General features: G+C 41.4%; 1 protein-coding gene across 9 annotated transcripts in view; it reads right to left on the bottom strand.

Moving 5' to 3' along the window:
• TNIK (TRAF2 and NCK interacting kinase) overlaps nt 1–16280 on the bottom strand; it is a 302646-nt gene that overhangs the window by 74577 nt on the left and 211789 nt on the right. For all 9 annotated transcript variants that reach the window (XM_075132116.1, XM_075132115.1, XM_075132113.1 and 6 more), the window contains exons 10-12: nt 15449–15624; nt 11798–11864; nt 10109–10313 (exon numbers count right to left, since the gene is read on the bottom strand). In XM_075132116.1, the coding sequence (XP_074988217.1) occupies nt 10109–10313; nt 11798–11864; nt 15449–15624 (448 nt within the window). The remainder of the gene's footprint in view (nt 1–10108; nt 10314–11797; nt 11865–15448; nt 15625–16280) is intronic.

Here is a 16280-nt window from a genome sequence, read left to right as displayed (position 1 = left end):
AATGCAGCAGCTGCCATAATTTATGGGAGTTCCTAACTTCTGAGTGCTCAATCTGACACCCTAAAATGTCCTTCTAATGAAAGCACTCTATCAATGGAGGTAATTGTCATTACATGTGTGCACAGACACACCATACATATTTACACACACACACACCCCCCCTCATGAAAACGCTCTGTATAGAACACACCATTTGACAACTAACTGGATATACTAATCTGAACTTTCAAATAACTACTGAGTGCTAGCTATAATATTGCACTGTTATCTTAATAACACATCAACAGAATAAAATAAGTAACACCTGGCTCCTCAGACTGATATGGTGAAACTGAAATATGTTTGGAAATCTAGACTGAGAATACCGAGCTACTGCATGACGTCCTGCCAGCATGATAGTCATTTGTCAGGTCACATTATGACCGACTGCAGCTAACAGCTGAGTGAATTAAAGGCCATTTCACCATAGATACTATGAATTAGCAGAAGACTCAGTCTCCTGAGGTGCTGGAATTGCTTCAACTCACTGCTCGGCTTCTACAGCCGGCAGGCATTCGGAGACGACCTGGAAGCATGACAGAGTGGGTGAAGATTCCAGCACTGCATTTTTTTCTCATCTACCCCTGCCTATGCAGCTGCCAATTTCACCGGCTCTGGCTGTGCTGAATCGATGCTGTTGGAATGACTGAAACAGAGGTTCCTCTCAATCAGGGATTCAGAGCAGCAGGAACATGACAGAAAATGGCAGCAAAAGATTAGAAGATGCTTTTTTGTCACCTTTTCTCCTCTATCTGTCCATCTTCTCTTTTTTCCCCCCGCCATGTGATAATGCTTTCCTAAGCCCCAGGTTTATTGTATATGTTCACACGATACAGATCTTTTATTCATCCAAGGCAAGACTACCAATTCATTGTGAGTGTATTTCTATAGCTTCACAGGTGAGGCTACATGCAGCTTTTTGGCAGGACACAATGAGATCCTATTTATACAGAATTAGAAAGGACAGGTTTGAAATATTGATGGTGGGAGCCACCTGAAGGCAAAGCCACTACTGGGAAGGTCCTCTGAAGCCTGGCATGAAAAGATGGCTTCAGAAGCATAACAGTTCACTCTGCTAAACTAGACACACTTGGGAACAGGAGTATAACTGAGTCATAGAAGGCTAGCACCATGGGACAAACCGCAGGCTAATTCTGAAAGGCAATAATGTTCGTAAGAAGCAGCTCTTGAGAAAAATTCAGCTGCCACAACCAAATGTAAATATGAGTCACCAGACAGGAAGAAGGGGAACTCCAAGTAACAAATAGAAACGCATATTCTGCGTGCCAGTGTGTTTGCGATATGCTATCACTCTAGGCCACCAGTGAACAAGGAAGCGTGCCTGAAATACCATCTCTTTAGATGGGTCAGGCATTTGAACACAGATAGATATTTCCCATTAACGTAGGGGCCTGTTAGGTATTTCCCATTATTGTGAATAAGGGTTTTGTATGCATTGAATGGGAGTTGGAACTTTAGTCTGGGAACATCATGGTTAGCCCATAGGACCCTATTTTCTAAGACAGCCTCCCCACACCAGAAGGCTCAAAGTATAAGCTTTGCAAGCTTTCAAAGACAAAGCAAAGGTAATGGTAAAAGGATGTGAAGTAAAGGTGACTGTTAAGTAGAAGTGAAAGAATTCTGCATGAACTGCACACCTGTCCCAGGTTTTAACTTCATGAAACTAATAATGCAAAGGATAAACCACCACCTGGACATTCTGAGGGCATGAAAACAATGGCCCTGTCTATACCAAGAGTTTTGGTAGTGGCATAGCTAGCCAGGTGCAAAACTAGCATAGATGTGTGGCTGCAGCATGACTGAGCCTGTAAGTGGTAGTGGTACAATGTTTCTACATTAAGGGTTTGCATGAATGCAGTTGCATTAGTGAACATTCCCCTAATCCAGGGATCATCAATCAACCTTTGGCACGCAGCCCACCAGGATAAGCCCCCTGGCGGGCTGGGCCAGTTTGTTTACCTGGAGCGTCCGCAGGTTCGTCCGATCGCGGCTCCCACTAGCGCGGGCCAAGGGATGTGCTGGCCACCACTTCCCGCAGCCCCCATTGGCCTGGAGCAGTGAACCGCAGCCAGTGGGAGCCACAATCGGCCAAACCTGCGGACAAGGCAGGTAAACAAACCAGCGCAGCCCGCCAGGGGGCTTACCCTGGTGGGCCACGTGCCAAAGGTTGCCGATCTCTGTCCTAATCTAAACAAGTCATTTGTTTCTTGCTCCTGCAAAAGAAAATGCCGATGGACAGAGTCATAGCTGGTATAAATCTATCTATGAGTGGGTGACTGCTGGGGTTCCTATGCATTGTGTTTTTAAGAGTTTGTCAATTGCTCCCAGAGTGTGGAATAGATGCTCTTCTATACTTTTAGTTTATATTTAGATTAATAAATAGCAGTGCTACAGAAATTTTTATCAGCTGAGGATCTGGGCCCTAGAATGGCACTGAATGAAAGTTCACCGGTATACAACAAGGCACTCGGATTTGTCTCACGTATTCACTGTAAAGATTTGAACTTTATATTTTCTGCCTGGAAGCAGAAAAGAAACCTACAATATTGCCCCGGAATGTGGCTACATAAAACATTGGCTAAATGTGTCTGTCCCCAGTGGTGCTGGAGCAATTTTTATAGTAGGGGTGCTGAGGGCAGAAACCATGTATTTGGGTGGTTGTTATTACGTCCAGCCAGGGGGTGTGGTAGCACCCCTGGTTCCAGCACCTACGTTGTCCCTTTCTACTGGTTAGCCTGCACTGAAGAGATGTGTTGATTCAGCTGAGCTACTAGTTGGAATGGCAGCAGTCTTAGCCTTGGTGCTGAAAGTCCTGGGTTCAATGCCTGCTGATAACCCTAGGGCGGTTATTAGACAGCTATCTTTTAGCAACAATAGAAGGGGAAAAATCAAAAGGTGTTCTAGCCAGCTAAATAACTCTTTGCCATACGAATATTTTCTTTGATGTTATTCAGCTCTGATATTCTTTTGTCTTTTCACATCTCTTTTTGTGATTAAATCTCGGACCTGTTTTGGATTCATGTGCCAAACTTTCTGTCGCAATAAAACAAAAAGAGGATGACCCTTGTTTCTTGAATTCTCTTTTATTTTCAGCACCTGCTTATTTTGCTCCCTAACGAACAAGAGTTTGGACCAAATTCTGCTCTCATTTACACTGTTCTGACTTCCATTGTCTTGGAAGTTGCAGCTGTGTAATGGACAACAGAATCTGACACACTGCTTCGAATACAGTCAACAAATGTGAAAAGTTAAGCGGCACCTGTGATCTCAGTGTACACCCTTGTAGGATGGAATCCTGCCAACACAGCTACAGCATTTCTGTGTCCCTGGGTCATCATTTGAACTTTAATTACCTTCCGAGTCAAAAGGCTCTGGCTGTAAGTGTCACTAAATCCTTTTAAAAGTTAATAACATACTATCACAGGTTTCTTTTACTCAAAGGGATGATCCTTCCGTTAAGAAGACCTCATTAAGCCAGTTTCAGGACACACTGTAGTGTGTGTGTGTGAGAAAGATGCATATTCAGCCACATTCAAGCTAAAATTCCAAGTAATTTTTCAAATACTGTTTTGATGCTAAATAGTTAAGGAAGGACAGGACTCATTCCCTCAACCAATATTGGTTAAGTTGTAGAAGACATTAGGAGGTGGTTCCTTTCTGTGGCACTGACTGCTTTTCTTCCTTCCCCTTCATAGCCTTTCCAAATCACATATTCCCCACTCCCTGCTATGATAGACATCACCCCAGCCCTCTCACTGCTGTCATTTTCCCATGATCAAAACTGAAGTCAGGTACTCCTGGCAGAATGCAGGTTTGAGGATATTCCGCTCTGGGGTGAGGAAGGAGAATAATGCATTCACCTCAGTGCCAGAAGGATGTGGACCAAGTGAGAGGGATGTCACAGAACTATCACAGAAACTGTGAAGACTAAGGCTGAGATTTTCCCATCTGCCTAGTGGATTTAGATGCACAATTTTCACTGAAATGAATGTGCACCTACATTTCCTAGCTGGCTTTGAAAATCGCAGCCTAAAAGAATAAAATATATGTAGGTTGGTTAATTGACGACCAAAGGGGATATCCCCAAGTGTTTGACAGGTACGAACAGAAGTTCTCAAAGTTCTTGTTGGAGGCTTGTAGAGAGCTGGCTCTCCTCTTTAGTTTCATCAACTGAACTGCATTAAAAGATCACTAACAACATTCAAAACTTTCTTGATTTTACTTTTTCCATGAGAGCATTTTCTTTCTGCGTCACAGGGATGTCATGAGATTGTGAGTGGGAGGACAAGTGTCCATGAGCAAGTCTTCCTACTAAGCTGTGGTCTACACGATGAAAAAGTTCAAGAATCCCTGATTTAGGATCACCAAAGGAGGGATCATCATACAAGTGATGAGATGACATCAAGGAAAGAAATGCTGAAGAAGGATTTCTGTATGGTGAGCTCTGTTAGGTGGGGGAAGAGGCCATTGCTAGTGAAATGTTGGAAATTCCATGTCTTGGGCTATTTAAAAATAGACAGGACAAAGCAATAGAAAATGACAGGAAGATGGGCTAGATACCCTGACAGGCCTTTCCCATCTCTAATTAATATGATTCTATGACATAAGTAACCATATGGCATTTCTGAAGCCCGAGCATAGCATCCTTCGAAGTCATTCTCTTTGGCACTGCACTGACTTCCAGCTGACTCATTCATTCATTCAGCTTGGCCTTCTTTATAGGGATTTATTATGTGTCTGGACACTCTCTATAAACACTGATACATCTGACACTACTAGGCAGGCTGACTTACAAGCCCAAAAAGAGCCACAGGTGCAGGGTGTTTGTGTGACCCAGATTGGGTTTTAAAGGCCAATTTTATTTTATTTTGAAATATCATCAGTAGCCTCCATCTTCAATCTGCTCCCCTTTTCCTCTTTTTACAGTGATCTGCTGATGGAGAGCTGCAATCAAGATACATTTTCACTGATCATGCCCAGTGCCTCTCCAATCAAACTTTTAAACAGTATAGAACATATTTTGCTCTTAATTACACCAATATAAACCAGGAGTAACTCAACGAAAGTCAGTGTAGAACTGCTGCAAGCGAGAACAGCCTCAGGTCCAAAGTAAGAATGCCCTACTGCTGTGAAAGGACTTGTCCCCACAGTGGGGTAATGCCCGCTACTCTCTAGAGCAAATTCCAAATATTAAAGTAACTTCCTGGGGGCAACAAACTCAAGGGACTGGCTATGACATCCAACCCAATGCACTTGTGATTGCTACCCTTTGGTGACTGTTCGGTGCTCTCAGTCCAGTCCCTGGTGGACAGGTGATCATTACCACAGTTGGCACTAATTGGCATCCTTGAAAGGGTATGTAGACCAAGCTTCCCATTCACCCATGGCGGTGGTTCCACCAGTCAGGATTGAGGCACGCTGACATTGGGCACTACCCTCTTCTGTGGATTCTACCCTCTTCTGTGGATAGAATACTTCAGTCTCCTGGTCTCATGCTGTGACCCCTTTCATGAGCATTAAACTCAAGTGGAAAATTATAATTGTTAATTGTTGGGGAGAGAGGGACAAGGAGCCCATTTGCCAAGCTCCCTGAGAGCAAAGCAACTTTGTTTTCACTGAGCCCCACTTCACTATTTTTCTGCTACAATGTATTTTTGTTAATGTTCATTGCTAATGGAATAGGTGCAAATGGGATATGGCATGCCAATATACCTGCTATAAATTATGCCCATTGAGAAGTTGTAGGAACTCATACCAGGGATGCAGAGGAAATGTTTATGATATTAGAGGCTAAAACTAGATGTGAGAAAAATGAAACTAAGCAAGAGAAAGTATAAGCTGAATATCGGGGAAAAAATCCATGTTAGCAGTGTGTAATGGGGAGGCATGCCCCTTTAAGGGCTGTGGGGACAGTCAATCCTAGTTATTAAGGACGCATATCTGAGCAGGGTTCAGCTGATTCCCCTACAAGGAGCAGCAGGAAGCTGCAGAGAGAGTGAGTTCTCAGGGAGACCAGAGTGGAGTGCAAAGGCTGCTGGGAGGGAATAGGCTCCAGCAGAGAAACCTGGGACTTCAGACAGGAAAGGTCTGGGAGTGGCCTGGTAAGAGAACAAATGGATGGACTTGAGGAGGAACTTGAGAACTTTCTTTGTTTTTTATGATCATAAAACCAGAACCTGAGAAGGGCTGTGAAGGGAAAAAGTGTGTGTGAATTACTGAAGAAGTTCCATGAAGGGGGAAACTGAGGTGGGGACTGCTTGCTGGCCACGTTGAGGGGCTGTTTGGTGCCCTATTGCTTGAGCCATTTAAAACTAGAATAAGACAGACATTGTACAGAATGATCCTGAATTTGCAAGGGGAAGGACAAGCCAACCTAACAGGTCTTCCTATCCTTGATTTCTACATATGTTCTATGAGATTCCCCACTACATTCATAGCTACATCCTAGAAATATGTATAAACAGGCTAGACAGACCAGCTATATGCCATAGTTAGGGGGTGATTTTGTTGCAAGGTCACAGATGCCATGAATTCCCCCCTTCCTCTATATAAATGGTCATAAAAGGTCACCCCCACTGTGGAAATACAGGGCTAGTTCTGTGACTTCAAAACAAAGTCATCCTTCTAACCATGGCATATACATAGTATACCTACATCTAATTCTACCTACACATATTATAGAATATAGATATTAAAGTGGCAAGAACCACACAGAATGCACAGTCTATGGATGATTTATCTATTGCCAGAAACCTGCCTGCTCTGGATAAAATGTTAAAACAAACAATGTCTCAATTAGGAACACAGGAATTGCCAGAGTGGAAAGACCAGTGGTCCATCTAACCAGTGCCAGCTGCTTTAGAGCAAGGTGCATGCAACCCCACAGCAGGCAATTATGGAATAACCTGCCCTAGGGAAAGTTTGGTACTAACCCCAAAGCACGAGAGTTTACATCCCCTCAAAAACTCTATTTAATCCTTACTATAGCAATTCTTGATTTCTTGCCATCTATATAAATGATAGCCAATACATATAATAAACAAGACTGTTTTTTCTCTTCTTACTAACACTAATGGCTTGTCTACATGGGGAAAAGGCCTGGAATAGCTATTGCTGAATAGCTGTTCCACACTAGCTCCCTGCACTAACTCATACTCCATACCAAGAGTGCCTTTGTGCAGTTTAGGGTAATCCACTTTGGAAACGGATTACTCTAAATTTAGCACAGAATAAGAGCATCCACACAGGGAATGAGTACAGAATAGCTATTGCATTTTATATTCACCCCCTTGCTATTTCTGCACTAGCTTCCCTATGAATTGCCCATGTAGACAAGCCCGAATAACCTTACTATTGGTTGGAGGTGGCAGTATAAAACTGGTAGAGAGATCTTCAGCCATATAGGCAACTCCACTTTCACAAGCAGATCCCAAAGGTGGCAGTGAAAAAAAAATCTATGTGCACCTGCAAGCCCATCCCCCCACCCCCATCTGGGGTACCTAAGTATATCTTTATACATGCAATTATCCAGTCCACATGAAGATATTTTTGCAAGTGCCCATAACCCCCACATTTCAATATTTGACCCAAAGTGACTTATGAAACAGCAGCAGTTGTAAAATTTGAAGACATTGCAAACAGTGAAACCAACAGATCATATTAGTTTGACTCATAATGCCAGCAGCTAGAGGGTTTTCACTGACACGCTCTTATTCAGCAACTTGAGAAAACCACCAGTTTCCTGACAAAGACAATTGTGCTGCTGGTAAAAACACCAACTGAGAGCACAAGATATACTCTCAGACACTAGGTTAGCCACTGCTTGACGCACAGCTTCTTGTGTCTGCTCTACGAGAACACACAAGCGGGGGCAGAGACTTGGTGTTTACAGCCTCAGATGTAAGAGGAAGCAAGGCACAAAGTTGCTTTTCACAAAAATTCAGCAGTCATTTGAAATAAGAGCATGAGACAAAATGAAACGTTGACATCGGAATCGGGTTTGGGTTGAGGATGCCGTTCAATTAGGGCTGCACTTCCTTCTCCTGCACTGTGTGGCATGACAAAATAGCTGAAAGCCTTCTGTCTCCCCAACCTCTTTGGCTCATAATATATTTCCCTCTGATTTTAAAACCTAAAATTTTAAAGGGACATGTCGACTGGGAAGGAGGCAACGAGAGAACAGCCCAGGGTACTTTTCCAGTTACCCAGAGTTAAGGCATTAGTTTCAATAGCTGGATGCAGTGACATCGATTTTGAATAGAAAGAGAATGGAAAGAGAAAAGGGAGTGACTTTTCCAGAGCCACATACAAACTAGAGGACTGATCTTGCAACATGTTCAACATTTCCAGGCCCAAATATAAAATGAGCCCCTCACAGGAGAGATCCCTATGGAGCCCAGCCAAGGGGATTAGAGCTCTAAATTCAAACGCTGTTTGGGGAAGAGAGAGAATGATTTGCTTCAATTTAAAGGTAGCATATTAATATCCTACTAAGTTGAGTAAGTATTGTATTTATTATAGGATTTCAGCTAATCTAGTGTCTGCTTTTATTCTGCTCCTGTTCCATTTCTCTATTGCTTGCAGTAACATCCATTTGCACAATGACAGAGTCAGCTTCCCATACAATAGTCCTCAAATAATCACTTATGATAGTGCAAGGGATTTTTTAGTGTGTGGAATCCTATTCCTCTTTTCAAAGCTACGCTTGACTCATCTACAGTATAGAGAAAAAAGAAAAAACCTGACCTGCAATTTATCAAGTGTAGAACATGCTGCACACTATCAATGTTACAGACCAACACATCTACCAGACTGGAAAATGCTTAGCTTGTACTTTGCCCCTCTGCTATTTACAGCCCTGAAGGAGGCTAACAGAACCACCTTGAAGAACAACTACCCGCTGCTCTTACAAAGTGTACAGTCAGCTGCTTGAAATTCTTTCATGTCTAAGCTTTTAGCCTGAGGTATATTATCCAGTGCAATGGACGCCTAGAAAATGTATGGAGATTTAGGTTAAATATAACAGACACTTTGGCTGGTTCAAATTAATGGGGTGGATGCCCTGATAGCCCATTTGCCGCCAAGTGTTTTTCCTACCAGTGACCTCTTTGCAAAGCTAGTTTAATTGCTCTTAATGTACGGACCCTTAAATGAGGCAGTTGGGATGACTCCAGGGCAAGACAGACAATGAGTTTCTTTATGAGAGACCATGTCAAAAGGTAGAAACAGGTGAAACCCCTCTACTCTTTCGTAGACCATTCCGTAACACAAGAACAAAGGGGTCACTCAATGAAGCTGATGGCTGGTCAATTTGAAGCAAAAGGAAATACTTGATGCAGTATGTACTCAGCCTCTGAGATTCATTGATACGCAGAGTCAAATACTATAGTTGTATTCTAAATGGGATGGATAATTTTATGACCAAAAATGTTTGTAGTTAGTATGCTAAGACCAGGGGAATCAAATGTCATGCTTAGGGACATAAACTAATCATTGCAGAAGCCAGAAAGGAATTTGTCCTGCCCCCTCCATGTACATCATTGCATAACAGGGCTTAAGATGGACTTAAGTGGTACATAGGACCTGTGCAGATATTATGGGGAATTTTCAGCTTCCTCTCAAGCATCAGGCACATGCCACCACAAAAGGAAGGATAATGAATTTGCTGGACCACTGGTCCAATCTGGCATGGTAAACTTTAGTGTGTGACAGACCTTAGAACAAAATGCATCTACGGGGAACCTCACATCTGACAAATGTTTCTGGGGACTCTTTTCTGTTCATTATAATGAATGCTCATTACTGTAAATGAGCCTGATTGACTTCAGAGGAGATAGGCACTTGGACAGCCTGGTGAAGAGTAGTATAAGACCACACATAGAACAGGGATGGACAGGCTTTATGTTCAACAAAGCATTTTGGTTTGTCCTAGCAAGGGTAGAACATATTCCTTTTAAACAGGTTGAGAGCAGTATCTTAGTTCTCCTTCAAAAAATATGACCCATTGCAGTGTCATTTAAAAGCCCATTTCATGACCCTGAGTAATTACCTCCTCTAGCCTTCGCCTTTGCTCTTTCTGCTCCTCAATCCGCTTTTGCCGCTCTGCTAGCAGTTGCCGCTTGTGCTCTTCATTCTCTCGCTGCTGCTGCTCCAGCTGCTGCCGTCGGAGGGCCTCTGAACGTTCCTTATTTGCCAGCTGAAGCCTCAAGAAATCCCGTCTCAGCGTTGACTCTCCAGGCAGATTTAGGATGGAGCTTCACAGGGAAAAAGCATCAGAGGCGTTCTAACCATGTGTTTATGCTCCCGACAGAGAAATTCTGCATGTGTATTTATGTTTAACTCCCTTTCCCTTTTGGCTTTGCATTTTGCCATTGAAAGTATAACAAGTGAAGTGCTGGCACAGTATTTGGTGAAGGAAACCAGGGAATCACAAATGGACGAGGCAGAACAGCTCAGAGACTTGCCGGGTGAGATGCAGCAGTTGTTCTCCTGCCTCATTTTTTACATGGGTTCAGGAGACAACAAGCTTAGTGGTGGATCAGCCTTGAATTTGTGGCATAGCTCACATGACGAGAGGTTCATCACACTGTTCACAAACTCACTAGTAATTTATGTCTCTAAACCAAAGTCCCTTCCATTGCAGTGGCTTGCACTATATTTAGTTGTTCACAAAGCAGATTTAGTGTGAATCATTGAAATAAAAATACCAAATTACCTCAGTAAAACAATGGAATAACCTGATACTAATTACAATGATTCTTAAAAATGTCATCAAAAGAAAGTTCAACCACTGTTTAGCTTGAAGAAGCAACCGGAAAGGTTTCATGATGAGAAACTACACATAAATAGGGAGCTATACTTGGACATAAAGGACCACATTGTCAAGAACTGTCTTTAAATTGAGCCTACAATTTTACCACACCTAAATTCCTGCCCATGCAGTTTCCCACATCTAGGTTCTTGTGAGCATAAACATTTGCATGTGCAAAATTCCTTCAAACATGTAAACTGGTTAGTTAAGCAAGCTGTGTACTTAGCCATCTAACCGTCTGGTTTGTTTATGCAAATATACTTGCATATACAGTTTTATGTATATGAGATGTGAAAAACTGCAAGAAGAATTTTAGAGGCTTGATCCAAATGAGTATATGGAAATGTTCATCTGTATATCGAAAAACTGGTCAGATTAGGGATAGAAATTCAGACATGTTAGGGGGTGGATACTGCTGATAGGACCTTGACAGCCTCGCATTGATGAATTTTGAGGCCAGTGACTAAGCAGGCAAGTTACACAGCTGTCCACATATCAACATATGAAAGAGAAAATACAGCTGCTGTTATTACCCTAGGTTTTTATGTTTTTAAGAAAGAATAGAATAAAATAATTATCACTGAGAGATCAATGCAGTTTTAAACCCTCAGTGTACCGATGCCCACCAGTGAATAGTACAATATATGGAACCTCTGCTTCTTTGTGTCATTAGCATACTGGTATTGTAAATCTCAAAGAAAATAAGGTATTGCTTCTTCTCGGCCTTCTGGTCAGGGTGAGCCATAGCATCAATTTAATATCCAGGCATCATCTATCAGAGGGACTATATATCCCACCTTTGCATGGGATAGACTCAATGACCAAATTGGTCTTTTTCCATCTCTAGCTCATACAATCCTATAATCCTAACCAATTTTGTACACAGTCAGAGAGATACAAGGGGAGAAATGAGCACCTGATTTTTACCTGGGCTCTCCAGAGTCATTTTCTTCTTCCTCTTCCTCACTTCCACTGTATTCATATTCTGTCTCATCTAGGAATATAACTGAATGTTAGGTTTCAGAGTAGCAGCCGTGTTAGTCTGTATTCGCAAAAAGAAAAGGAGTACTTGTGGCACCTTGGAGACTAACCAATTTATTTGAGCATAAGCTTTCGTGAGCTACAGCTCACTTCATTGGATGCATAAAGTGGAAAATACAGTGAGGAGATTTATATACACACAGACCATGAAAAAATGCATATTATAAGGAGAGTGATCACTTAAGATGAGCTATTACCAGCAGGAGAGTGGGGTGGGGGGAGAGAAAACCTTTTGAAGTGATAATCAAGGTGGGCCATTTCCAGGACTTAACAAGAACGTCTGAGGAACAGTGGGGGAAAGGAGGGGGGGAATAAACAAGGGGAAATAGTTTTACTTAGTATAATGACTCAACCACTCCCAGTCTCTATTCAAGCCCAAGTTAATTGTATCCAATTTGCAAATTAATTCCAATTCAGCAGTTTCTCATTGGAGTCTGTTTTCAAAGTTTTTTTGCTGAAGGATAGTCACTTTGAGATCAGAAATCGAGTGACCAGAGAGATTGAAGTGTTCTCCGACTGGTTTATGAATGTTATAAATCTTGACATCTGATTTGTGTCCATTTATTCTTTTACGTAGAGACTGTCCAGTTTGACCAATATACATGGCAGAGGGGCATTGTTGGCACATGATGGCATATATCACATTGGTAGATGTGCAGGTGAACGAGCCTCTGATAGTGTGGCTGATGTGATTAGGCCCTATGATGGTGTCCCCTGAATAGATATGTGGACACAGTTGGCAACGGGCTTTGTTGCAAGGATAGGTTCCTGGGTTAGTGGTTCTGTTGTGTGGTATGTGGTTGCTGGTGAGTATTTGCTTCAGATTGGGGGGCTGTCTGTAAGCAAGGACTGGCCTGTCTCCCAAGATTTGTGAGAGTGATGGGTCGTCCCTCAGGATAGGTTGTAGATCTTTGATAATGCGTTGGAGAGGTTTTAGTTGGGGGCTGAAGGTGATGGCTAGTGGAGTTCTGTTACTTTCTTTGTTGGGCCTGTCCTGTAGTAGGTGACTTCTGGGTACTCTTCTGGCTCTGTCAATCTGTTTCTTCACTTCAGCAGGTGGGTATTGTAGTTGTAAGCATTCAAGCATTCTTACAACTACAACCTCCCCCCACTGTTCCTCAGACGTTCTTGTTAAGTCCTGGAAGTGGCCCACCTTGATTATCACTTCAAAAGGTTTTCTCTCCCCCCACACCACTCTTCTGCTGGTAATAGCTCATCTTAAGTGATCACTCTCCTTACAATGTGTATTTTTTCATGGTCTGTGTGTATATAAATCTCCTCACTGTATTTTCCACTTTATGCATCCGATGAAGTTAGCTGTAGCTCACGAAAGCTTATGCTCAAATAAATTGGTTAGTCTCTAAGGTGCCGCAAGTACTCCTTTTCTTTTAACTGAATGTTAGTGCCCTTTACTGGACTCATTTGTTTTTCTACTGCTTGAAGATCCAGATGCTCTAGTATGAGAATAGAAATGGGAGTTTTATTTTATTTTATTCTGGGAAAATCAGTAATATTCTCAAGTTTTTTGCCCAAAAAGTCTGATTCTAAATGAGGGCCACAAAGCCAAGGAAATTTAGTCGAAAGCTGAATGCATTCAGCTTTGACTAAGAATACAGCAGTCACTGTGCAGTGGCTGTCTGACATGCCGTACACTCCTTTGCACAATGGGATGAGTTAAGGATGGAGTTTCAGTCTAAATTCTGAGTACAGTGTTCCCGATTCAACACTCAACACGGATCTATATCAACAGAGCAGAAAGGTGCTGATGTAAAGATAGAAACTGCCAACACCCTTTTGTAAAATAAAAATAGAACATTAAACAAATGACAAATGTGTAAAGTACAATTTCTAAACCTCATCTCCAGGAACACTCTTGCAAAAGTTAAGATATAGGGCAGAATTCTACAGCAACAAGCCTGTGAAACTGGGATTTAAATACTGTTTCAAAGGCATAAACTTCCTTTTCCCTAACATATGCACTTTTCTCTCCCCTATTAATATCCGTATTGATATTTCCCAGTCAATGAAGGCGTCTACATAAATACCCAATTACAATGCTGTACCACATTCTGCAATTTCTTTTGGGATATAAGTGAAATGTAGAATCTTTATCAGATGAAGAGAATTATAGGAAAAGAAAGGCTCACATTTATCCAATTATTTTCCATCTCTAGGGTACAACCTTCATTTGCCAGCCTAAATACATTTAATACTTCACTAGTATCTGGCTTTATTGTTTTCATTTTACTGAAAAAAATATCAGGAAATGGAATTTAAGCATGAAAAAATGATATTGCTTAAAAGAAATCAGAGAAATAGTGATGTGTTAATTGGCTGGATTCTACAAAAAATTCAGCCATTGAGATAAAAAATAGAATACAGTACGCATGCAAATGTTGGCACTGGCAATATATTATTTTAACAAGTTTGTTTATCTATTGAGTCCTCCTTTTATGAGACTTCACTGTGCCTCAATGTGATTTAAGTCAGTTCATTGAAAATGTATTTGTTTCAATTGGTTAGTCCTGTAGCAGACATTGTTGTAAGCTCTTTGGGGCAGAGACTTGGTTTTTATTTGTACAGACCATTGCACAGTTTATAAATATGATTTGTGTTGTGCCATTTTATAACATGACATAAGAAAATATGACTTTAGTGGGTTCCACCTTCTGTGTCTGCATGGTGTGTATACATGCGTACATACTCAATTATAAATGCACACTCACAAAGTGTTTAGATTCAACATTACAACTGCGCACTAGGCCCCTATCCTGCTCCTAGTGAAGTGAATGGTAAAACTCCCATTGTCTTCAGTGGTGCAAGATCAGATGCTAAGTAATAATAGACATTAGATCTGGCCAAGAAATGATTTTTGTTCCTGTGAAAAAATTAAACAAACACAAATTAGTATTTGTTGATTTTTTTTTTCAAGTTACTGGGTGTTCATTGAAAACCAACCCTCTAAATGTCTCAATTTTTGTTGTTGTTGTTAACGAAAACTTAAGAAAATTGAAGGGGGTTGAAAGCAGACATTTCCTGCCCCCGAACAAAACACATTTTTCATCAGAAAAAAAGTTTTGAATGAAAAACTTGGACCAGTTCTAATAGTAATGGTGCTTTGGCTTTGTTGACACAGTCTGAGCTGTGATTTAACTGACTTGGTAGATCCCTGCAGCTCTCCTGGTGTGGACTCTTATTACAGGTGCAGAATGCTATATTTTAACTTTACTTACACAAGTAAGAAATTCATTTAAGCAAAACTGAAATCGCTTACCCTTCATTTAAAATAAGAGTGTCCACACTTAAATACGTGCACCCATTTAATTAAATCAGTTTCTAAATGAGTAAAATTCATGTTCAAACTGTGACCAGCCCTAAGCATAGTCTGATCTCAGTACAGCATCATGGCACAGTCCTTTGGGCAGGGACTCTATTATGTGTTTATCCTGTGCCTAACACAGCAGAGCCTTGGTCTATGATTGAGGTCCCAGGTCCTACCATAATACATATAATAGCCTCTTCTGCTTGGCTGCTAACCTTTTTCTCCTCGCTTCTTCTTAGTCCTATCAATATGGTCCTTAAGCTGAATGCGAACCTGCCTTTCATTAGGCTGGTCTCGAATAAATGGGTGCTTCATCAGCTGTTCAGTTGTTGGTCTCTGACTGTGGTTCTTCACCAGGCAGCTCTCAATGAATGACTGGAATTTTTTAGACCTAGCAGAGAAAGAAAAATATGTAACTGTGTTAAAAAGAAACCACAAATCCAGAATTACATCCAGTAAAAACGAGTCCGATATTTTCTGGATATTTAAAAGGACCAGCCAGCTTGAATTTTTTGTTTGTTTGCAAATTGACTAAATTTTTAAAAATTGGATTATTATTAGAATGTATCCTTTCAATAGTATTGTTCTGAAATACTTTTTCTCATCTCCTGTTGATGGTTAGAAGGATCTCTCTATTGCTCATTATAAAACACAGATAGAGGGAAACAATTATTTATAACTATCTATTACTGCATTTTCTATGCGGTAATGGATTTCTGGGGTGAAGTGGGAGAAGCAAAGTGATTTACTTTTACTCAACTGATATTACACAGATTTTTAAATATTTATAGTTTGTACAATCTCCTACTCATTCTTGCTGTTCTTAGCCCTTCACTTACTCCCACCAGGAGCTTGGTCAGCATGCACTAATCCCATAAGGCATTACATCTTGGCTATAGTATGTTTGTGAGATCTACACTGTCAGCAGGTATCCATACTGCTTCAACCTCCACCCATTTGTGGATCAAAACTAATGACCTGCCATTCTTGCTGTGCGGGGTAGAAGTGGGAATGAGGCTGTGTTGACTTAGCCTGGCCCATCCTCCC

This window comes from Caretta caretta, chromosome 9 (assembly GCF_965140235.1).
Source record: "Caretta caretta isolate rCarCar2 chromosome 9, rCarCar1.hap1, whole genome shotgun sequence".
NCBI lineage: Eukaryota > Metazoa > Chordata > Testudines > Cheloniidae > Caretta > Caretta caretta.
The sequence above is the reverse complement of the archived record's forward strand: the minus strand, read 5'-3'. Positions and strand labels throughout refer to the sequence as shown.